This window comes from Microtus oregoni, unplaced genomic scaffold (assembly GCF_018167655.1).
Source record: "Microtus oregoni isolate MIOR12 unplaced genomic scaffold, Mior012 000043F_ref0000047, whole genome shotgun sequence".
Taxonomy (NCBI): Eukaryota; Metazoa; Chordata; class Mammalia; order Rodentia; family Cricetidae; genus Microtus; species Microtus oregoni.
The window spans coordinates 20,980,481-21,004,994 of record NW_024543210.1 but is presented as its reverse complement, the minus strand read 5'-3'; the positions used below and the strand labels follow the sequence as shown (position 1 = coordinate 21,004,994).

Sequence of the window (24,514 nt, the reverse complement as noted above, 5' to 3'; positions counted from 1 at the left end):
ATGCCCAAAACAAGCAGGAAAAACTAACTCCCAAATCAGGGCATTGAGGCATCACAGGATAAGATGAGTTCTGGGTGAGATGGACAGGAGTGGAGATGGGAACGAGATACGCTCCGAACAGAAGTCAGTATTTCATGGAATGCAGTGGTAGTCAGTGAGTCTGCCTGCTTGACACAGGCATCTTGCTTGTGTCTGATAACAATAAGCCTGTTGAGGACATGCTCCATTACCCTTCACAGTGGCCACATGTAGAAGGGAGAGGTATAGAGAAAAAATATTGAAATGCCCCAGAGATACACTCATAGAAAGTCAGCTATGCAAAAATAATTAGGAGCACCCCGGAGGATAATGGGGGAAGGGCTACTTTAATGGGTTGGCTTTTACTGTTTGATGTTCAAATATAATACAGTTGGGGGCAATGATAGGTTGAAATCGTCCATTAAGGTTTAATAATTAACATGAGGCCATCTAGGGTATTTATATTAATAATGCTAATAGTGACAATTTATACTGTCTCCAGCCTTTCATCTGAGATCAAAGTTTATTAAAAACCCCAAACAAAACTTATAAACACTTGTGAAAGTGGTATTAGAGCTGTTATGCAGATGCATAAAATAAAAAAAGATCAACTGAGGTGTTTAATAGAATGGAACAAACTCAAGACAGAACTAGTACTGCAGCCTAGGGGCACGTCAACATTCCCAAGCAAGGAGAAAGTACAGATTAAAGCTGCCTGATGGAACTCTGTTTACCAGCAAGTTTAGGGCAAATTCTAAATATGGTCCACGGATGTCAGCCCCTCATTTCTCTCTACTTTTTTTTTAAGTAGCCTTGTTTAAGATAAGTGTAGAAACTAGTGGCTAATGTTCTTCCTCTTACTTTGTATGAGTCCTAAGGCAATTTGAAGAGAACCATCTGCATGCATTTATTTGCACTTGCTGAGAACACAGAGTGAAAAGAATACTGCCACTAATCCGGGCACTTAGTTCTAACTCCAGGTGCCTGACTCACCAAGTCATGACTTTCCTGGCATATCAACTACCCCCCTACCCCCGTACAGATCAAGGATGTGTTACAATGACTTTAAGACTCAGTCCACTTGGAACATTTTCAAAAATGTGATGCTACTGGCCCAGGAGCCAGTTGGCTGTACGTATGTGGCAAGTGAAACATAGTAGGGGCTAGGAAAGTATCTGATTGACACTATTTCATGATTAAGCCAGTATATAGTGCTTGATAACAAATACCAAAAGGGTAGACATTTCATGAAACTCTTATATAGCTTCTGCTAGTCTAGACCAGGCCAAAATGAGGAAGGAGCTTTTATAATGTTCCCAATCATCACACACACACACACACACACACACACAAAAAAAAAGCATACATGAAATGAAGAGAACATTATAAACTCACCCAGGGTCATGTAACTGGCTGTCACGGCAATGTGACCAGCACCTAGATTTTCTCCTGGTTAACCAGGTATCATTTTTAAAATCTGTACCCATCATTGAAAAACAAGGCAGCTATCACTCAACACTTGTAAATTTTTTCAGGTAGATACATACAATGCCAATACCCCAAATCAGGTTTCTAAAGCCTAATTCCAAAAAACTGTTCCTAAGATATACTACTCCTAAATATGACATATTGAAAGTGTGATGTTATTTTTTTCTACTTGATTTGAGATCTAAAGTAAAAGCCGCACACACCACACTGCAAGTTTACTCCATTATGTTCTTTTAAAGAGAGAAAGCATTTCTTAAGCACGTTACATTTTCAGAAAGATGCTTTGACTTTCCTTTATAAAGTATGTTTATAATTGTCACACTATAAAGCAAGAGTGTTTTATCTGGAGAATGCAGTTTTTACTGATACTGTCGTAGACCATGACTAGAAAACACAAGCGAGGCATTTTGACAAGACTGACACCAAACAGCAAGCTGCCAGCCCAACCTCCAAACAGTGTGCAGTCCCATAACGCTACTAACCTCCTCTACCTTCCCTGTGTCTGCACTTATATAAAAAAACCTGACGAGCCTGTAAGGAACATTGATTTTCAGGCTGGAAGTTGTCTTCTATTTTTAACTTGACCATCACCTCTCCCCGGGTTGTGACTATAAACAGGCCAAGGGCTCCAGTAGTGTTACTGTACTTGAGCATGACAGTCATCTTTTGGAGGCTTAGCCCTTGGAAGATGACCCCGGTATCGGGAAAGGCAAGTATTTTAATACTGACAAACACAGACCCCCTGCTTCTGCATTTGGGGGAAAGGTGGATGAAGGAGAACATCTAGATTGTTTCGCTCGAGGTCCCTCATGAGAGATTCATGAGATATTTCCGTCTGCTCGCGATGCGAATGCACAGAAGGTGGACCAAGGCTGCAGCAGTGGGAACCTTGGCAGGGCAAGCTGAGACAGGATTTGTGCAAAACCCTTTTCCGGTTTCAGTTTGAATGGGTTCCCAGGAAGTGTCAAGTCCAAACAAATCCAAAATTTTACAATGTGGCTTAGCCAAGACTGCTGAGATTCACCTGATTCTGGGTCAAACGCCTACAGAGCACACTGCGTTTTATTTGGTGAAAATCCAGTTGGACTGAACCTCTCAGGCAACTTCAATGAGAAGCTCATAGTCCTGGCAAAACCAAAAATGAACATGGCTTCATCTTTGGGATGGAAACAGCAAGTTTGGGTTTTGTAAAGAGATAAAGCCAACTTTCACTTAGCTGTAAGGTCCTTGCGAATCCCAAGGAGAGGCACAGAAATAATTAACAGTTATCTGGCCTGATTCAGACTCACACACTCAGGTCAGGGTTTCCTAGGCACAGCGGGGGCTCTTAGCAAGAACATTAACCCATTGGTGACCATATGCTCCCATGTGTCTAGGGCACAATTCATCTTGTTAACAAAGAATAACTGTTGTTCAACTGATGAGCCTGCGGAGTTCTGTGCACATGTCATCAATGATGAATAATATTGTAAGAGTCAGGATAACAAAGAAAGAAAGTCATAACAACTGGCCACCCCGCTACACATACACGTACTGGCTTTGTGGGAACCTAGGTAGTTTGGATGCTCACCTTACTAGACCTGGGATGGAGGTGGGTGGTCCTTGGACTTCCCACAGGGCAGGGAACCCTGATTGCTCTTTGTGTTGACGAGGGAGGGGGATTTGATTGGGGGAGGGGGAGGGAAATGGGAGGCGGTGGCGGGGAAGAGACAGAAATCTTTAATAAATAAATAAATAATGGAAAAGCAAGCATATAAGGCAGTACGTTACGATCTTCAGAAGGATGCAGAAGACACTCTTGTAAATTTGGTGTAAACACTGACTGGACAACATTCAAGGTCATCGGTGTGTATGTAGTTCACATATGTTAACCCAGCAGAATGAGTTCTTTAGGTCTTTACAGATTTTTTTATGAGACCAAAGGGGTTTTAAAAATAATATTTCTTAATTTTCCAGTGGGGTTTATAATTTTTTGAATAGTGTTAGGTTAGAACGTAGAACTAGATATCCAAAACCAAGGCAAATCAGATGGTTTTAAGTATTCAATAGCAAACTGAATGCTAACCCACTGCAGCTTCATGACTACATCTCTGCTTCCACTCGATGGTTTTCAAAAATGTTAATAACTTTCTAAGGTGATTATTTAAACTATTTAGATTCCCACCATATAAGCACATACATAGGTTTTAATGTTGTTTAGATGTTTGCATCACATTTCCACAATGCTAGCATTTCTTCTGTGGGTAGCAGTGTCTGTGTACATGTTGCTGGGTGTACACACACGGAATGTGCATTCGTGTGTGTATATGAGCATTGTGTGCATGCACACATGTGAAGCCAGAGGGAAAAACTGGTTGTCTTCCAATGTATCCCAATCTTACTTTTTGAAATAATCTTTCATGGAACCTGGAACTCACAGATAAGGTCAGACAGCCAGGCTAGAACAACCCAATAATCCTCCTGTTTCCACCTCCCTCGCCACGGTCGGCTACTGACGTAGATGAAGGAGATCAGAACTGGAGTTCTTATGTTTATTCACCAAACACTGTACCGGCTGAGCCATCTATTCCTTATATATTAATAGTGGCACTTTCAAGTAACACTATATCTCATTTAAACTTATTAGGTGAACTTTTATCTCAGTATTACTTTCACATTACTTATTTGCTTAAAAAATTCTTAAAAAAAAGCAATTTTGGGAGAGACAAGCAAAACTATGTTTGATACCTTAAAAGACAATGTAAGTAGTGTGTGATGGTAAATAGAATTATTTCCTGAAGTCATAAGTTACTAAAGGAAAATTCCAGTGCTAGGGGTTCACTATCTCTCTACCAACAAGGCCCCAAAACAATATGGGCAATTTCTGCTGGAGCTGACTGCCCACTAGAACTATGTAAACCTCTGTTACTGAAGATGCCACACACCTTCATCACAGGTCATAGGGACATTGAGATGGAATGGGGGGTACAAGCTTTCTCCCTCATAAGAAGCCCCCAGAGGGCTCCATGGTGAGCCACTTGGACTTTTGAGAGGAACACTGTCATCAAGTCGTATTCAGCTGTGTACCCTTGTACAACAATACCAAATGAACGTGGAAGATGAGTTCACCAGTACCAGACTGTCATAAGAGTAACTAACTAACTGCTTTCTCACTGGGTTTGATGACTTCCTTCTTCCCAGGGGCTGCTCAGCCCTCAAACTGTAAACCTAGTCAAAAGCCAATGGCTAGGAGTTGATAAACCTTAATGAGCTGCTGTTTTCTACATGGACACAGTATGGCTGTCAAACTGCCTTCTGACAACTGTGTTTACACACATAAGATAGTGTTGTTGCAAATTTTGGTCAAAAAAGATTCTTTTTGTACTGGCCAGAAGTAACTAAAGACTCTTAGAATTAATCCAAAACTACTGAATGTCCCGTCTTCTACAGAACATCTATATAGTCCTCTTCAAAGCTTAGGGAACATCAAAGAAGAAGGGGCAGAAGAATGCAAGAGATGAAAGAAGTGTGAATCAGAGGGAGAATGCTGACTTCCAGGAATGACATTAACTGCACAAGGTCTGTACAAGATTGGGCCCATCAACAGCCTGTCATGGAGTAGGGAGATTCGCATGGAGCCTCACTCTTTTTCAAGCATTTATAAGTGGTTAACAGTTGATATAGCCACTTAAGGAGCTCATGTTCCTAAAAATGACAGTAAGGAAATCCATCTGATACTAAGGAAACACATGAAACCTCACAACTGGCAACATTCACAGTGAGAGACCTTGGAACACGTAGTCCTAAATGGAAGATCGCAATTAAAACCCTTCCTCCCTTCAGAGCTCAGGGAACCCTGTGAAAGAGAATGAGGAGGAAAAGTCAGTGGGGTTGAAATGAAGCAGGGAAATAAGACCTTGTTGATACAATAGACTGAGACATGTATGAACTCACAGAGACTGCTAGCAGCATGAACAGGAGCTGTACAGGTCCAGGCCAGATGGAGTCCCAGAACTGAGAAGAAGGTGGATACCTATCCCCATCCCTAAGCCAGCGGCTATCCACAACTGATGACCACTTGTAAGAGAAACATTAGCTTTTTCTAATGGAGTCTAACTGAGTACATTAACCATACTTCAGAGCAAGCCTCATACCCAGCAACAGATGGCCAACACTAAATGAACTCAATAATTTGAAAGATTTTTTTCCTTTTCCTTTGTCCTTTCTTGCTTTCTTATTTATTTATTTTTACTTTTTTATATTTTGGTCTCACAGTGGTTTGTCTGGGCACTTCTTAAAAAAATCTTACTAGTTTTTTATTTATATATTATGGCTTCTGATTTTGAATTTTAATGGGTTTTCTGTGTGTCTCTGCATCTGTATTTGCTTCTTGTGCATTTTCTTTGTTTGGTTTTATTCCTTCTACTTGTTTGTTTTATTCTATTTTATTTTTTTATTTGCCTGTTTGTTTTCTAAAGACAAGAAAGTGTGGAGTTGGACCAGTGGGGACTTGGGGAAGATCTGGAAGGAGATGAATAAGGGGAAATTGTGATCAGAATATATTGCATTTTTAAAAATCTGAGAGTCGAAAGTGGCTAGAATAAGGAAGGGGATCAGACATAGTGGGAGGAAGATGAGAGGTTAATGGGATAAATTATTAAAATATGGCAAGTATACGTCTGGAAACACCATAATGAAACCTATTATTATGTGTAATTAATGTATGATAGTGGGAGAAATGAAAAAGTTGGAAGTTACACAAAATAAAGAAAGACGAGACCTTTTCCTTCTGAAAACCCACTAGTTTATAAACTAATAAAACATAATTGAAAACTATGAATTTGAACAGAGTCACACTGCATAGGTGGACACAGGGGACAAGGATGTCCCAAAAGATAGTTTCTTAAATGACAATCACAGAGTCAGGCACCATTTTCTCTCTACCAGCTAGTAGTCGGGGAGGTCCTAGAAACCCCAAACCCCAGCTATTGCCATCCATCCTCTTGGTTGCCACTATAAGTAGATGCTAAGATTCTATTGCTGAATATAACTTGGGCTGTAGAACACAGAGAGATCAACTGTGAACTGTCCCTGCTGACCAGTTTCACAGTCCTGGAAAGCACTATGCAGGTCGCAAAGAAAGAGAAGACATCAGTGGTTTTATGCATCACTGTATCCTGCATATCCTGCAAACTACAGCACAGACCCAGCAGGCAAGATGTGCCGACTTGTGCCATAGTGGCACGATATGTATGAGGGTACCCAACCTTTTTCTTACTGGATATGAAATCTACTTTATAGCAGGGATATCGTGCCTGATACTGTAAACCTGCTCCAAAGCCTATGGCTAGAGAGACTGCAGGTCCTAGAAAGGAGCCTATTCCTGCTACTTTGCTAAATGGCTATCCAGTCAAACTGCATTCTAAAGATTTTGTTCACACTCACAGACTTAACGCTGCTCTCAAGCTTCGTCAGAAGAGTCTCTTGCAGTGGGCATCAGTCAGTGGAGAGAAGCATAACAGGTCTAAGTGCTCAGCATACGGGATTTTGACTGTGAGTTCTCAAGTACATACAGAGCATCTCTACCATTTGAGACCCAGAGAACACTGGAAGAGGGAAGGGAAAGAGGATGGGGACGTGTGCTGTGAATGCAGTCTTCTGGCCCTGATGTGGCTAGTACACTATCAAGAGCACACAGCAGGTGGTTAATTGCACCAGATCAAACCAGTTAAAACTCCAGTATGATGGGGGAGGGCAACCCAAGGCTTCCACCCCTAGCTGAGGAGCCATTGGCAGCTGAGAGCTGCTTGCACAGGATAGTACTTTTCTTTCAGGTTCTAGCCACTGGTATTGCTTAAGCTCAGTGGACGGACCCACACCCATGCATACATGGGCAACATGAATTGGACTCGGTGGTTTTAATATTTTCATAAAAACAGTAAAGGCAGAGTGAAAAGGGAGATGTGCTGGGACCTAGGGGTGCTGAAGGAGGGAAGTGAAGGTAGGTGGGATGACAGACACGCTCATTTGAAAGGTGTGCTCAACATGTACTCAGGAAATTTTCAAAGGCTAAAAACAATTTTAAAAGAAAACATGAAAAACACTAATTTTGTCACTGCCCCTTCCCTTTATATTCCTAACATTTTTTTCTTATAGTCCTAAACTAATATATTTGTTACTCTGTCATACTTTTCATTAAAAACATACCAATACAAACATAGAGAACAACTGCACTGTAAAATTTCTGATGACCACAAACTCTATATAACTCTACAAACTCTACATACATTATTATTATTCTAATTAAGAAACTTTAAGAAAAATAAAACATTTTTTTATGAAATATTAGCAAAAAAAGAAAGGAAGGAAGGAAGGAAGGAGGGAGGGAGGGAGGGAGGGAGGAAAGGAAAGGAGGAAAGAAAGAAAGAAAGAAAGAAAGAAAGAAAAGAAAGAAAGAAACCAAAGTGTATCATTGATGGAATGAGAATAGTGACTGTCATTGTATTTAATTAGCCTGAGTGTTCAGGATTGCAGGCTGATTCTGTTTCACTAAGTCAGGGTTCCACTGTATTTCTTTTTAGTTTGTTTCCATAGATTTAATCATTGAGGAATTTTGTTCACATAAACATACACGGAACCAGGTGGTACTGATCACGGCATTCGGTAGGCAAGTCCAACAGATCTCTGTTAGTTCAAGGCCACCTGATCTACAAGCGCTAGTTCCAGAACAGCTAGAACCATTATACAGAGAAACCCTGTCTCAAAAAAACAAAACAACAAACAAACAAACAAAAGTAGTGTTCACATATCCACCTTATTTTCTTGACTATTTTTATGACAATTATTGAATTGTGACAGATTTGGATCTGTCATCCAAAATTAATTATGTTGATTTATCAGTTTGATTAAATTCCTGTTTGACCTCATTGAAAGCAAAGGTCTAGAAAGCATCAGATGAACCGAAGGACTGCCAGGTGGTTACTAAGCATTCAGTTTCTGGTTTGGGAGGTCTATGAGAGATGCTTACTGAACACTTCTCCGTTGGCACTGTTAAGTGCCTGAAGCCCTTGCTATCAGGAAGGAGGCTTTCTGAGAGCTAGGGCAGCCTGTTCAAGCAGCACAGTGTAAGAAGAGCGTATGCAGAGCTGAGGCTGGGAAATGCAGTTGTCTTTATACTGTTTGTGCCTGAAATTCGTTGGAAGAGCCTGGAATGTCCAGGGGAGCATAGTACCCCACCAGGAAGTCATACCCTCACTAGTTGTCTTTGGACATCACTGTTGGAGGTGGCAATAATCATTTTGAAGTAAAAACAAAATAAGACCAAAAAACCCTAGGTTCTGATAACATGTTTCAATTCTCCTTGTTTTTGGTAAAAGACACCATGGACAGAAAACATGGCTATAATATATATGTACCGGCTAATGAAAGTGACAATTCTGGGTAGTTTTCATTATCATTCCCCTAATTACTATTAAAGATGAACATCTTAAGGAGCCCTAACTAATCTATCAGTATGGTGAATTACATTGGTGAATTTTCTGATGCTAAACCAACCCATATTCCAGGAATAACTTCAGTTTATTCATGATTATGCTTTTTAAATAAAGCTGTATATAAAACATTAAAAATTTATTTTTCTAATAATTTGGTCCATTAATTTTGTATACATGGTAATAATTGAAAAGACACCAATTTTCTTTATTTACACTCTGTCTGGCTTTGCAATAAAATCATGCGGCTTATAACATGAGCTGTGCATCTGCCTTTTTTCCTAGACTCAGGGAAAGTTTTCATGAAACTTAACTCTTTCTGCAACATTTGAAAAGTTTAACATAAAATTATTCTGGCTTGCGAACTCTTTGGAAGCAATTTTTCATTAAGACTGAATTAAACATCATTTTAGAACTCAGTCACTGGCCTATTTAGTAAATTTATTCTTAGCTCTAGGAATTACATTTTTAGGAACTTGGTCACCTTCCCTGATATTCTGGTTATAGCTTACACAACACTCCAGCTTCTGGGCTCGTGTCTTCACGAGGAGTAACAATGGTCACTCGCACCAAGGCAGGCTGGTCAGAGCACATCATCAGGCAAAGTCACTGAAGTCACTTCACCAGCTCACTGTATGACTGTTTCTTCACAGTAAATTAATTTCTACTTCTTTCCTATGTTTTTATTTTTCTGTGATTTCTCTGCATTTATTATCTTTTTCATATTAATTTGGATTTCATCTCTTTTTTTATGTAAGTATCTAAGTACTTAAATTTCTCACGAAGCATCATTTCTGCCAAGCTGGCATACTTAAACACATGATTATCATCCCATTCTATACATTTAACAATTCCCACTACAATTTATGTTTTAAATTGTGGGATGCTTGGAATGTACAGTTATTTTTTAACCTTAGAGCTATGTATGGCATAGGCAGGTATATGAAATGACATATGTATATATGATACAACTTTCCAATACCATTGAAAGAATTATACATTCTTTTTCTTTTTTTCTTTCTTTCTTTTTTTTTTTTTTTTGGTTTTCGGGACAGTGTTTCTTTGTGTAACAGTCCAAACTCTTGTAGACCATGCTGGCCTCCAATTCAGAGAGATCCACCTGCCTCTGGCTCCCAAGTGCTGGGTTGAAGGTGCGTTCACTTCCTGGTGAATGATACATTCTTTTATCTCCCAATTTTCCTTTTACTATTTATAATGCAGTCATAATGAGCACAGGTGGACAAGGCAGAACGCATGGAGGCCGGCAGGGCAAAGGGAGGAGCCTGGGCTCTGAGACTCAGCCATGGCACCATTCTGCCAATTACTCACTAGGCTTGGCCTGCTACTGAAAATGAACTTTATCTTAATGATTCCACACTATTATATGGGATGGGATGTCTGGGCTGCTTAAGTCATGCCAAGTTTCAATAACAGAATGTGAGAATCTAAAGTATCAAGGTATTCATTCATAAAACAACAATAAAGAGAGATTTATAAATTACTTGAAAAATGATCCAAGTTGAAATGCTGTAAATTCTCCTTTATTTCCTTACTTTCTCACTTGTTTCTCGCCTTCCCTGGGATCTAGCTTCCACTTACTTAGTGTGTTAGTCCTTTCTCAGAACAGTGACGTCAATTGAGAGCTCCCATTCCTTCATTTTTTCAAGTGTATTTCCAAAGCCGGTTTTCATCCAAGGTGCCCTTCCCACCTTTATATACAGTCTCTCACTCACCACAGCGCTCTGTCAGGGGCAGGAAGACTATACCCTATGTCTTTACACTGCAGTTCAAAACACAGGCAAGGGCACAGAAGCCATTAACAGCTCTCTATGGAATAAAAGAAAGTTTACAACTCTTTGGCTCCCAACATTCATCCCCAAGGAAAACCTAGAATTCCTCCCAAGTCTCAGCATCCAGTGCCAACCAGTAGAAACTGGTTCTCAAAAGGAAGCCACTTGTACCTCCGGTGTCACAACAGATCAAGCCCAAAGTTTGCATTTCATAGACCCAGACTGCTAACTATCACCACTAATAAGCTGTTACCTATGTTGAAGACTGTAATGACTCTACCCTGAGAAAATATGAAAGCTTCTGAAAGAAAACAAAAGTCAGGTGTTTCAGTAGTTTCTGCTGAGCACACCCTTAGTGATTTTCTGACCCTACCAGATCACAACACTTGGCCTACACATGGCACTGCCATTGAGTTTGTACAATTCCCAGTTGTAGACACTGACAGAAAATGAGTCCCATTAACAGATGATTCATTTTGGCTAGTTTCAATTGCTTTTATTTTCTACTAGGGAAGAAGCCAGTTCACATCAGGACCCACCCCCTCGGTCCCTTTTTTCTGCCCCCCCCCACAGTTCTTTGTTCCTTTGAATTAGTTATAACATGCTGTTCATGCCATCATTAAGCAGTTAAATAAGCAAATTTCACAGAAGCTCATTTTATCATCACAGGAGAATCATGATCTCAACTGTCTTTAAAGTATTAGCGTGACAAACCCTATGCTCGTTTCCATTACATCCTTTATCTGGAATGCCTCCTCTGGCTCTTTCTGCATGACACTACCAAACTCTTCATGTGTCACAGATAATTCTCTCCTCCTCCTCATGTCTTCAGACTACAAAACCTGTCATTTTTGTGATGCTCCCAGACACAATGCTGCTCTCATTTATCCTACCCATCTTTTCTTTGTAACAGAGCACTCCCACCGGAGGGCTCTGAGCAGTCCACTTACCTCCCAGCAGCACTCATTGATACTCAAGTGACACCTCTCCTCCACCTGACAACACAGCACCTTGAGAGTGCCCAGAAAAGACAAAGGTCTCATATTTCCCCTGCCTATGAGCAGAGGATTTTCATCCAGAGTTTTCTTCAGCTAATCATTTCTTTTTATTTGGGAAATCAACTTGCTGCATTTTGGTTGAAGAGGTTTTCTTCTAAGGAAAACTCCAGGTAAACCAGGAAAATGGTTTGTGCTCAGTAAAACCTTAAATAGTATATGGTGCCATATGGAAAAACCCAGAAATTAATTAACATACTTCTGGAAAAATTTTCCCTTAACTACTGGACTGATACTATTTATACTTAGTTTGCTATGTACAGTCTTGTACAAGAGTAAGAGAGAGTTCAACATTTTCCATTCAACACATATTTTCTTAATGCCTACCATGTATATGAGCTTTTGACAGATATTGGGGATTCATTTACAAATAAGGCATAATTTGAAATCCAAGGAGCTTGTCTGACAGTGAATGAGAGGAAAGAGGAAGAATGAACACACAAGCAGAGTTCAATGGTGGCAACTGTCAAATGACATCACGGGATGATAAAGAAACACACTGCAGAGGGTTGACGGGGAGGGGGAGGAAGAGAGGAGAGCAGAGAAAAATGTAGAGCTCAATAAAATAAATAAAAAAAGAAACATATTGCTTTTAGGTATTAAAACTACCTGAACACCTAAACTAACCAATCATTAGTACCCCCAAGGGAATGATGAGCTGCAAAGTGACATCTGCTGCCACACAGCACACACCCTGCATGTGACTCCTTCTGTGACCTTCAGAACCAGAGCCAAGTGGGAGACACCAATATGTGCCTAACTCTAGAGTCTGAATTACGAGAGAATAATAAATGATTCAAACTGCTTTCAGCATATTTGATTTTATGAACTATAAAATACTTTATCAGTTGAGGAGCCCACCTAGTGAATTAAATTCCGCTTCTTATAATGCCATATGAAGTCAAAGGACTTCATAATATTTGAGCACTAACACTATCATCAAGTATTTTAATTTTTATGGTTTTACTTATGATAATTATTTTTGAGAAAACTGTTACCATACCAACCACAGTCCATTTAATCATTTTTATTTTTCTCATGATGACTTTTGATTTTTAACTTAGGTTCCAGGAAACACCTAGGAAAAGGTCTTTAAGATTCTACTGAATGATACTTCAATAGAAAAATATGTTAGGTATAGAAAAAGATCAACAAATACAAGGAAACAATATAGATTTTGTCTTGATGTAACCTGTCATTTTGAATATCACACCGACAAAATTCTGATATTAAAAAAAAACACAGTTAACACATGATCACAATGATAATGGCAACCCACTACTAGGCTTTTCTATTTGTTCTAAGGTTTTTCCTTCTCTGGTATAAAGACTTGCCCAAAATTTTACAGATGCAGAGTCAAGGAAGATGCATCTTTCTAGACATGTATGGATGGTATTTTGTGCTCTCAGTGTGTCTCCAAATACACACATTGCCATTTTTCTCCTGTTTTAAAGAGAATATTTAAGTCATAAGCTTGTTGGCAAGACACTCCTAAAACTAAGTAAAAATGCAGAGGAAAAGGCAGACACTGTTTGCCTCTAGTGGTACCACACTGGAAGTGGGACAGTGAGTGAACTTTTTGAGAGTTAAACCGGAGGAAGAAATTCCCAAGTCTGGACAGTGTTACTTTATAAAAACAGACTCCTTTATTTCTCTTTCATAAAGTTCAGCTCAGACTTTTCTTACTAGCTTTATTGCTTAAAGGAGTTTCATTCCTCCCTGTACATTAAAAATTTACCCAAAGAAAAATCACCACTGTTCCCAAGACACTGTTAATATTTTGTGTAATCTCTTAATGACTGTTTAATGCAAAAATATGCATATCTAGTATTTGTATCAAAGTTTATACATTGCTATACTTTCCCCCCATAACAACACAGCGATTTTTACTTTACTTTTTTTTTACATCATTACTTCTTTAAATATGTCTTTTTATTGCTGCATAATATTTTGCCATAAAGTAGTACTATAGTTTATTCTACTGTTTCTCTACTTCCCCCTTTATTGAATGTGGTGCTGGAGATGGAATCCAGAGTCCTGCATATGCCAGGCAAATAACTGAGCGCTGGAGTTTACACCGCGAACCTTGTATGCCTCTAATTCTGATTCACATGTTACTGTGCAGAAATACTTACCAAAGCAAAACAACCATAATTTCTAAACCTGGTAGGCAAAAAAATCATACTCACAAAACATAATTCATATCTGGCAAGTGCCTGCTGTGGGTTCTCCCACTCTGCTGTGTCTTAGGTATGTAGAGAATATCACTGAAGTCATGGGAGTTTGCTTCTTGAGTTAGTTTTCATTTGAAATTATAACATAAGCCTCTTTTATGATGACCACAGCACGGTGGGTTACAATGCTGTACTTCATCTATGTTGTTCAACTGTAGATATGTTGGTTTCTCTCATAGTTAAAAATTAATCATTTTTCTAATAAATAAATGCAACCAGGCAGTGTTTACAGCTAGATACTTAAAACCATTCCCCAATAGTAGATGTCTTCAAGTAAGATTGTTAGAAAAAGGCTGACTAGTTTTTATCATTCTCTTTGGACAATGGTAAAAACTAAAAACAATATGTTAAAAACTTGGACTTCAAAAATGCTTGCTAACCAGCATTTCCAGTGATGGTGGAATGCAGAAAAGGCAGGCAAGGCATGGGTCATTTTCACACTGCCCCTCTTTTCCAGAGTAGTTGGTCATCGCTTGCCCATCCCGAGACAGCTGCAGTCTCCACGCATTCACACTTCCCTTTTGAGAGGTTTCACCAGGAAGTCTATGGCCACATACCTTTTAGACACATTTTAGCGCCTTCCCTGCTCTCAATCTTAGCAGTAGTTCTAGAAATACTTTCTGGAACTGCTTCCTTTGGTGGGCTCTGAAATCCACATCAGAGAGCAGTAATTCTGATACAAGAAGGAAAATGTCCCACTTACCGTTTCTAATGCATTTACACGGTCCTGCAAATGAAGCATAATACAGAATTATTAAAGCAAATCTGTAAGCTGACTTTGTTTGCAGGTTTTTCTGTCTAACTGCTATTAGCAAAGTATTATTTTAAAAATACAAAAATTAAAAGTCCATACTCAAATGATCTCAGCAACAGAAAAACAGGCAGGAAAGAACTACAATACCTTTTCTTATGGTATCTACCAATGGATAGGACCTCAGGGTTTAACTTAATAGAAAATGTGACAAATTCAGATCCAGTTACTGAGAAGAATAGCTCATATCTCCACTGTACTGCTAAAATTATCCCCTCAAGTATATGTGAGTGTCTCCCTATCTCCCCTTACCCCCATCCCACCCCACCCCCAAGATCCCAATTTTCTCCCCGGCAATTTTGTCTACTTCCCATAGCCAAGAGGATAACTATATGTTTTTCCTTGGGTTCACCTTCTTATTTAGCTTCTTTAGGTTCACCAATTGTAGACTCTGTGACCCTTATTTATGGCTAGAAACCAATTATGAGTGAGTACATCCCATGTTCATCTTTTTGGGTCTTGGTTACCTCACTCAGGATAGTGTTTTCTATTTCCATCCATTTGCATGCAAAATTCGAGAAGTCATTGTTTTTTACCGCAGTGTAGGATGGGGGGAACTTGGGGAAACAGGGTGATTGCGATAAAGGAAGGTTGGATAGGGGAGCATGGAAGCACAATTCTTAGTTAAGGGAGCCACCTTAGGGTTGGCAAGAGACTTGAACCTAGAGTGGCTCCCAGGAGCCCAAGGCGATGTTCCCAGTTAGTTTCTTGGGCAGCTGAGGATAGGGAACCTGAAATGACCCTATCCTATAGCAATACTGACGAATATCTTGCATATCACCATAGAACCTTCAGCTGGCGATGGATGGAGATAGAGACAGAGACCCACACTGGAGCAGCACTGGACTGAGCTCCCAAGGTCCCAATGAGGAGCAGAAGGAGGGAGAAGATGAGCAAGGAAGTCAGGACCACGAGGGGTGCACCCACCCACTGAGACAGTGGGGCTGATCTATTGGGAACTCTCCGAAGCCAGCTGGACTGTGACTGAAAAAGCATGGGATAAAACCGGACTCTCTGAACATGGCGAACAATGAGGGCTGATGAGAAGCCAAGGACAATGGCACGGGGTTTTGATTTTACTTCATGTTCTGGCTTTGTGGGAGCCTAGCCAGTTTGGATGTTCACCTTCCTAGACCTGGGTGGAGGGGGGCAGACCTTGGACGTTCCACAGGGCAGGGAACCCTGACTGCTCTTTGGACTGGAGAGGGAGGGGGAGAGGAGTGGAGGGAGGGGAAGGGTGGGAGGAAGGGGAGGGAAATGGGAGGCTGGGAGGAGGCTGAAACTTTTTTTCCTTTTCTCAATTGAAAAAAAAGAATATGTGAGTGTGAGATAAATGTGAACACACGAATCACAGCCGGGTGGTAGCAGTGGCGAGCAGAGGACACTAGCACACACACTAGTCTCATTAGGCAAACAATGAAGTGGGTGAGCTAGTAAAAATTAGATTTAACTTAAACAGTTAAAGGTCATGTACAAATATTGAATGATAAAGATTTCTATGAAGCCGAAGGCCCTGCTATACAGTTTACTCTACAGAGTAACCACAGAATCTAGTTTACAGAAATGCTGGTTTTAAAGGAGTCTGAGACAACATTCTTTAACAAGACAAATGATTGAAGAAAATAGTTTTGAACTCGATAACTATTCTCACAACTTTCTAGAGGTTAAATGGGGAAACTGGACATATTCACCAAGTTTAAAAACTGGATTTGAGAGGAAGTTAAGTCAGAAGGTCAAGATAGAATGTCAGATTATTCCAGGGGACAAGGCCATGTGTTGCTCTTCTACCATTTTGGGCAACTAGAGGAAATCTATGGAATTGGGAATCCTTTTCTTTAAATAGATTCACTTACATTCTTTCAGCTCACCAGAAACTGAGGGCTTTTCTTGGAGAAATTCTATAAGTTGGCTCCACACATTTGGCTATGCGGGCACAAGTTAGCATATCAGCACTATACACTATGGAACAAAACCCAAAGCTGGCTGCTAAGCAACGTAATTTGTTTAATTACCTTTTATTGGTATACTTGGTAGGACTTCCCCGTGCCACCATAATTCTCATAAATCAATATTCCATGGTGACTTATGACATTTCATGTTTGAGTGTGATCTCAAACACATATGGCACCTGAAAGAGTCTCTATTCTGCTGCTACTATAGGCTTCCGAGTCATAGCAAACCTGGAGCGTCACCAGTCAGCAATGCGTCACTGTCCTGTGCAGACTGAGCAGAGAGTGGCCATGGCCACCTTAGATAAACCACTGCATAGGGAATTCGAATATCTAAACCCTTTCATGAACTTGAAGATTCCCCATACCATGCTCTGTGGGCTGATGATGTTTAAGGTTACTATATTGTAAGAAAACACATGTAACTGGCTTGAAATAAGAAAATTCATATAATGTGAAAACAGAAGAATATCAAAACAGAAGAGCTTAATTCCCATCTGCTTTAATTTTTTATCACATTTATGGCAAAGATATCATTCTGATTTATGCTATGCCTGAATTCTATCCATCTGCTTACAGCCTTATCACACTTATGGCAACGATAAACTGATTTATGCTATATATCTGAATTCTCTCTAAATATTTGTATGACTTGTAAACATGAGACTACTCTATAGAACTACGGACAAAAAAAAACAGTTAAATTACACCATCTGTTTAAAACATAAAAGCCAATAAGCACTACCTCTACTGTGGCCTACTAATGCCTACTTGCCTACAGCTTACTTTCTTCTTTAGTGGTAATGGAATCAGGGTGCAATGGAAAATGAAACATAAATAAAAAGCCAGGAGGAGCCTGTGAGGTGGTTTATGGGTAGTGCTTGCCAATAAGTCTGATCCAAAGTTTGATCTGGGAAACACAGGGTAGAATGAGACAGTCAATTCCTAGGTGTTATCCTGAGACATTTACGGGAGTGATCCTACCCACACACAAATACATAAAATGGAACTGGATTTGTTAAATGAGGACATTAAAGAAATAGGAGGTTCTTATTAACCTAAATTGTATTAATTCAGGTTGTCAATAACAGCAGCAGCTAATAAGAGCAGATAATGTCATTGTTCCCACCAGTGAGCGTGATCTAAACCACATAGCTTTAAAGTCTCAATTGTAAGAGATAAGAAAGCCAAAACAATTATCTTTATTAATTAAGGTGATTTAAAAACTTATGAATGTAGAAAACCATAACTGGCCACAAATGTAACCAATTTCTCTAGTAAGACCTTCACTGATGAATTGGCATTCTTTCTTTTTCTGTTTGAACTGCCAAATTTTATTTCCATAAATTTTATCTTCAGGCTCCATATAGAATCAACACCCTTTAAATAAAGTCCTTATTTTCAAGCCTAAACCTTGAAAAGCATAGTAACATTAAAGGCGTAGTTAAGGTTGAAGGCTCAGAGAGGGAAGGCAACCTCCATAGTAATGAAGATACTGTCATGGTAACCAAGTTATTTTAGGTGATGTATTAGGATAAATGTCTTTATCTTTACAGTCATAGATTTGAACACTAGCTGAAAATAAATCTTCTAAGGAAAATGGACATTAAATATAACAGACTTATACACATAATTTCTTATGCTCTTAAGACAATGGCAGAATCTCCAAAGTTATCTAAGAACTTCCAGTTATTACTTCATATAAAAACATCTAAAATAAGATATAGGAGTAGCATACAAATAAATTACTCTATTAAACAAATCTACTTCTCTTTAAAGAAATGTTTCTGGATAATTAACACCAGGAATAAGGACACAATTAAGACTAATGCAGAAGCAAATATATGAATTTCTGAGGGGAATACAAGATTAAACAACAATATCAAAATAGAAATTAAAGGAAAAAGTTCCTTCAAATATTTTGAAGAAACAAAGTTTAGGGAGGATAAGGTCTACAGTGTTATCATTGGGATTTTTTGTGATTAAATAATTCATTTCTACCACTCTTTAATTATAAGGCAAAGTTTCAGAAACATCTACAGTGGAAAAAAATGATGATTTTAATATATACAGGATTCCCATGGAGCTGGACAGTCACTGGCTTAAATGTGCAGGGTTAACAATTATTCTCACACGTAGCCATCATAAACTATCTAGTGAGAATAATGCAGCTAGACACTGTATTCTAATTTATTCTGGGTTTGACAAGCCATGTAGGCAGAGCTATAGTTGGGAGGAAGCTTACAGTATGTATACTGTTAAAATGTATTTTAACTTTTTAGGATGAGGTGAATGCTCTGCCGTGAACCATAAATATTCATTTACTGATGGTTGCAATGGAGTGTGCATTAGGATTCAGGAATGTACCGAGGCAAATTCATTAACATCCCTGCAGATGGGAAAGGATTGTCGGCCAGGTTGGAAATGAGCGTGAAATGGATCACTGGTATCTGAATGGCAGATCACTAACAGTTCACTTGAATCAGCTGAACCAATCAATTAGACACATTAAATTAGCTATCACATTTAACGGATAAATTAGAAGCTTACAGATTAAAATAACAAAAATTATTTTGCTGTAGAAAAGGACAGTTGAAGAACTCTCATGCCCTCATCACAGAATCACACACAATCAGAGAAGACCTGTAGAAGTATTATGAACATAGGAGAAAAACAGCACTGGCATACAAACAAAAGATGAATCTGCTTTTTACAGGTCAAAGCTTTTCAAGTAAAAGAATTTTGTAATCCTCTTTAGAAAGAAGGATTATAGCCGGGCGGTGGTGGCACACGCCTTTAATTCCAGCACTCGGGAGGCAGAGGCAGTCGGATCTCTGTGAGTTCGAGGCCAGCCTGGTCTACAAGAGCTAGTTCCAGGACAGGAACCAAAAGCTACGGAGAAACCCTGTCTCGAAAATTAAAAAAAAAAAAGAAAAAAGGATTATGATGGCTAAGAGTTTTCAAAAGGATAATCCAACAGTAAGGACACATTCCCACTAAATGAACATAGCCTATTCCAGAAGGGTAACTACTCAGTTTCACCCCAAAGACCGCTCCTCTTGCCAGCACCAAATCTTCTGTGAGTACAAGTACATGTGTGCCTGTGTGTGCACATGTGGAGAGAATATGCAGATGTGTGCCTGTGTGTGCACATGTGGAGAGTCTATGCAGACATGTGCCTGTGTGTGCACATGTGGAGAGATTATGCAGACGTGTGCCTATGTGTGCACATGTGGAGAGTCTATGCAGATGTGTGCCTGTGTGTGCACATGTGGAGAGAATATGCAGACGTGTGCCTGTGTGTGCACATGTGGAGAGTCTATGCAGACGTGTGCCTGTGTGTGCACATGTGGAGAGAATATGCAGACGTGTGCCTGTGTGTGCACATGTGGAGAGAATATGTAGACGTGTGCCTGTGTGTGCACATGTGGAGAGAATATGTAGACATGTGCCTGTGTGCACATGTGGAGATTCTATGTAGATGTGTGCCTGTGTGTGCACATGTGGAGAGTCTATGCAGACATGTGCCTGTGTGTGCACATGTGGAGAGAATATGCAGGTGTGTGCCTGTGTGTGCACATGTGGAGAGAATATGCAGACGTGTGCCTGTGTGTGCACATGTGGAGAGTCTATGCAGATGTGTGCTTGTGTGTGCACATGTGGAGAGTCTATGCAGGTGTGTGCCTGTGTGTGCACATGTGGAGAGAATATGCAGACGTGTGCCTGTGTGTGCACATGTGGAGAGAATATGCAGACGTGTGCCTGTGTGTGCACATGTGGAGAGTCTATGCAGACGTGTGCCTGTGTGTGCACATGTGGAGAGACTATGCAGACGTGTGCCTATGTGTGCACATGTGGAGAGTCTATGCAGATGTGTGCCTGTGTGTGCACATGTGGAGAGAATATGCAGGTGTGTGCCTGTGTGTGCACATGTGGAGAGAATATGCAGACGTGTGCCTGTGTGTGCACATGTGGAGAGTCTATATAGACGTGTGCCTGTGTGTGCACATGTGGAGAGAATATGCAGACGTGTGTCTGTGTGTGCACATGTGGAGAGAATATGCAGACGTGTGCCTGTGTGTGCACATGTGGAGAGAATATGTAGACGTGTGCCTGTGTGTGCACATGTGGAGAGAATATGTAGACATGTGCCTGTGTGCACATGTGGAGATTCTATGTAGATGTGTGTCTGTGTGTGCACATGTGGAGAGAATATGTAGACGTGTGCCTGTGTGTGCACATGTGGAGAACATATGCAGATGTGTGCCTGTGTGTGCACATGTGGAGAGAATATGTAGACGTGTACCTGTATGTGCACATGCGGAAATCAGGAGTCAGTGTTGGGTGTCTTCTTCATTCACATTCCATCTTAATTTTTAAGTTATGGTATCACTGAATCTGGAACTCATAACTTGGCTACATTAACCAGCCAGTAAGCCTGAATGATCCTCCTCTCTCCAGCTCCTCATCCCTTTGATTACACTCATATACTAAAATGTTCAGTTTTGTAAGTGGGGATGGAAATCAGGTCCCTAAGCTTGCACAGAGAGCACATTGCCAACTGAGCCATCTATCTCACCCAGGCCCAATGTCAGTTCTATCTAGTGGGCAATCATACTGTATGTGATATGTCTTTAACAAAGGATATATGAATGGAACAAAATGCAAGTGGTATATAGTATATACATTTTTCCTTCTAGGCATTTCCTCATAGCAAATAGTCGCATTTAATAGTCAGTCATAGTTTATTAACTAAAAAAAAGTAGAAATAACCTCAAACACATTCTTTCCCAAATGTCAAGGTAGTACAAAGAAAGGAAGAACAAAGCTTTTATTGACTATCACTAACAAGATAAGCATTTCCTAAAGGGATTTCAAATAAAGTGAAATAAAATGAAGGTTTAAAAAAATCCAAAATTTCAACACAGCGACATAAAAAACATTTACAATATGGCATAAATTGGTTCTGAATATATATATTTATATATACACAATTATGATCTATATATAAAATTGCATGCTCCTTTCAGTAGTCAAGCACAGTTACTCTTGACTTTCTTGAGGATGGATGATATCAGGGAAGTTTGCACTGATGTACCAGCCATTCAATTTTCAATTTACCCATCAATAGGTACTACTATTTACTGTTACCTCATTACACTAGATACTATGAGTATTTTAATAGCTGCTACATGCTTTTTTTTCTAAATTAAGCTACTTCAGGGTCCAAAACAACAAATTAGAACCAATGAAAGAAATGAAAAAAACTACAAGTGAAAGTTTCATCTTAAAATGCTGTCACTAAATGACAACTTACACTTGCCAAGAGAAGCCAATCTAAAGGGACATGTCAAATCCTGGCCTAGACTAGTATCTAAGAATATTCCTTATCATATGGCCTGGTGTGGCAAGTGTCTGAGATGCAGAGACAATCACAGAATTTACAAACAGACTCAAAGTGTCTTTTCCACGTTTCTGGTACATTCTCTTGGGTAGGGTATTACTGAGCCTGCAGCTGGCTTCTGTGCCTGCCTTCTGTTGTGCTCTCAGATTAGCACTTGGGTTCATGGTTTTGCTTGTTATGAGGTCATTACTGATCAAGAAAAATCAGCTGTCTGTTCCAGAGAGGGTGGCACTGTAGTCTCACAAGGATGCCATGTAATTTCGAATCTACTGTATAGGGAAATACAGAAGGGCCTGGGTGATGGTTTATGGAGTGGAGAAAGCAAATAGGGAAGATAAATGAAGCTGTGTAGATTTGCCTCTAGATTTTGGAAAGTACAGTCAGAAAAGAAATGGAGGGGGTTGCTTCAAGATGCTATAAATTCTAGCACTTAATTCTATGAAACTAGCACCAAAGTTAGGTTTCTTCACTCTATTTAAAAATCAAGAAGCAATCTTTTCAAAGCAGGGGTCATTTCAAGATTCCTCCTTTAAGATTCAAACTAATGGGTTATGTAGGCATGTGTCTACAAAATGTACCTTAAGGAAAAAAAATGAAGGTAGAAGATGGAATTATTGTTCTCCTAGGAGTTTCCAATTCCACATTGAAATGACCACTAGCAGGAAACAAAGGCATTTTGGTCATTGTGTGGCATCTGGGATACAGTACAAGTGAAAATTATCAGCAGATAAAATATAGCCTATGGTGGTGTCTGGGGCAATGTAAATGACAGTTGTTTGATTTCTAAGATTGACTATTCCCAGAGAGAGACGTAAGAACAGCAGTTGGGTAGTAGAGGAAGAATGCCAGCAACTGAGAAATCAACACATCATAATTTTCCCAGGGATTCACACTTTAAAAAATAGAGTACAGGTCTCCAGGCTGTGGGGTTAGCCACACGTTTGCAAAAATGCTCCGAAGCCTGAGCAGTCATACCGCAGTGGTGATGATGCCATGGTTAGGAAGAGGACCGTGTCATGGAGAATGTGTAGAAAAATAATAGAGTAGGCTTGTGTTTGCGGGTAGAAGAGAGATATGCACTGGACGGCCTCTAAAGGAAGCTGGCCCAAGGAAACCCTAAATATCACATCTCCTTTATTTCCCTCAAACGCACATATCTCCGAGACTTCTTGGAAGAAAATTATCACAAGAAAACCATTATAAGCATAGGACTCTTTGGCCCAAGCCTCTTCCTCCTGAGGACTGAATTATAGCCATATCCTTACCTGTCCTGTGTGCCACACAGTTGAATCTTAATGGCACAACCACACAGTCCACTTGATGATTAAACGGCCCATCCCTGTGCAGTCCCGATAATCTGCATCCTATTTTATACACAGAGTTATTTACTCGACACTGAAGGAAACATATCAGACAACTGCACACCTTTCGATACCACATTCCCCACATGTGTTCCTGTGTGTGCCTACTTCTCAGTGCTACATGTCAGAGGGACTGCAGCTGAGAGAAATCGAGACCTGAGCTGGAAGTTTTAAACCATCTGTTTGGCTGACTTTACGTTACATTTTCTTCTTCCTATTCAGTTTGACTTAATTAAAACATTATTATTAATTGGTATTTCCTAATACACACAGCCAGGTACGAAAGAAAGGCAGTTAATGAATGCAAAATAAACCTCCAATTCCTTGCCCTTAGGAAGCTATTCTTTATATCTAATGATATAAGAAAGAACACAAGTGAATGATTTGTTTACATTTCCCCATGGGAAGCATACCTGAAGCCTGGGTTATCCTGTATGCCGTAAAATAAAACAGATGTGTTTTTCAGCTATTCGATTTAAATATCCTAAATATTCCTATCTATGACATACTTAACTGCTTTATCTTCAAATTGAGCTGCATTCAGAGTTTTCACTGCAGACTGACTAGCTTCTTCCCAAGGTGGAAGTTTAGATAGCAGATTCGGCTGTTTGAGAGAGATGTGAGTTATCAAAGAGTTGTGGAACTCTCTTATCTTAACGTTATTGGGATGCTTAAAATAGTATAGCTATAAAAAAACATGAATACAGACCATAATTTTCAACTAATTATTTAATTTCTACATTTAGAGAAAATGAGATCATGCAGTGTTTTGAAATGGTTCCTTAGATAAGTCCTTATCCAATTTAAAACCACGAAGTCTTGAGAAATCATCACTTGAAATTCCATACATTGTCCCCTCCAGGGTGATAAAGAACACAGGGAGTTAGTTTAATGTGCCCACATCTTGATTTCACAAAACTGTACTAAAAGAAGGA

At 39.7% G+C, this 24,514-nt stretch overlaps 1 protein-coding gene across 3 annotated transcripts in view; it reads right to left on the bottom strand.

Moving 5' to 3' along the window:
- LOC121434350 (centrosomal protein of 128 kDa-like) overlaps positions 1 to 24,514 on the bottom strand; it is a 359,842-nt gene that overhangs the window by 40,826 nt on the left and 294,502 nt on the right. For all 3 annotated transcript variants that reach the window (XM_041633226.1, XM_041633227.1, XM_041633228.1), the window contains one exon: positions 14,758 to 14,781. In XM_041633226.1, coding sequence (XP_041489160.1) covers positions 14,758 to 14,781 — 24 coding nt within the window. The remainder of the gene's footprint in view (positions 1 to 14,757; positions 14,782 to 24,514) is intronic.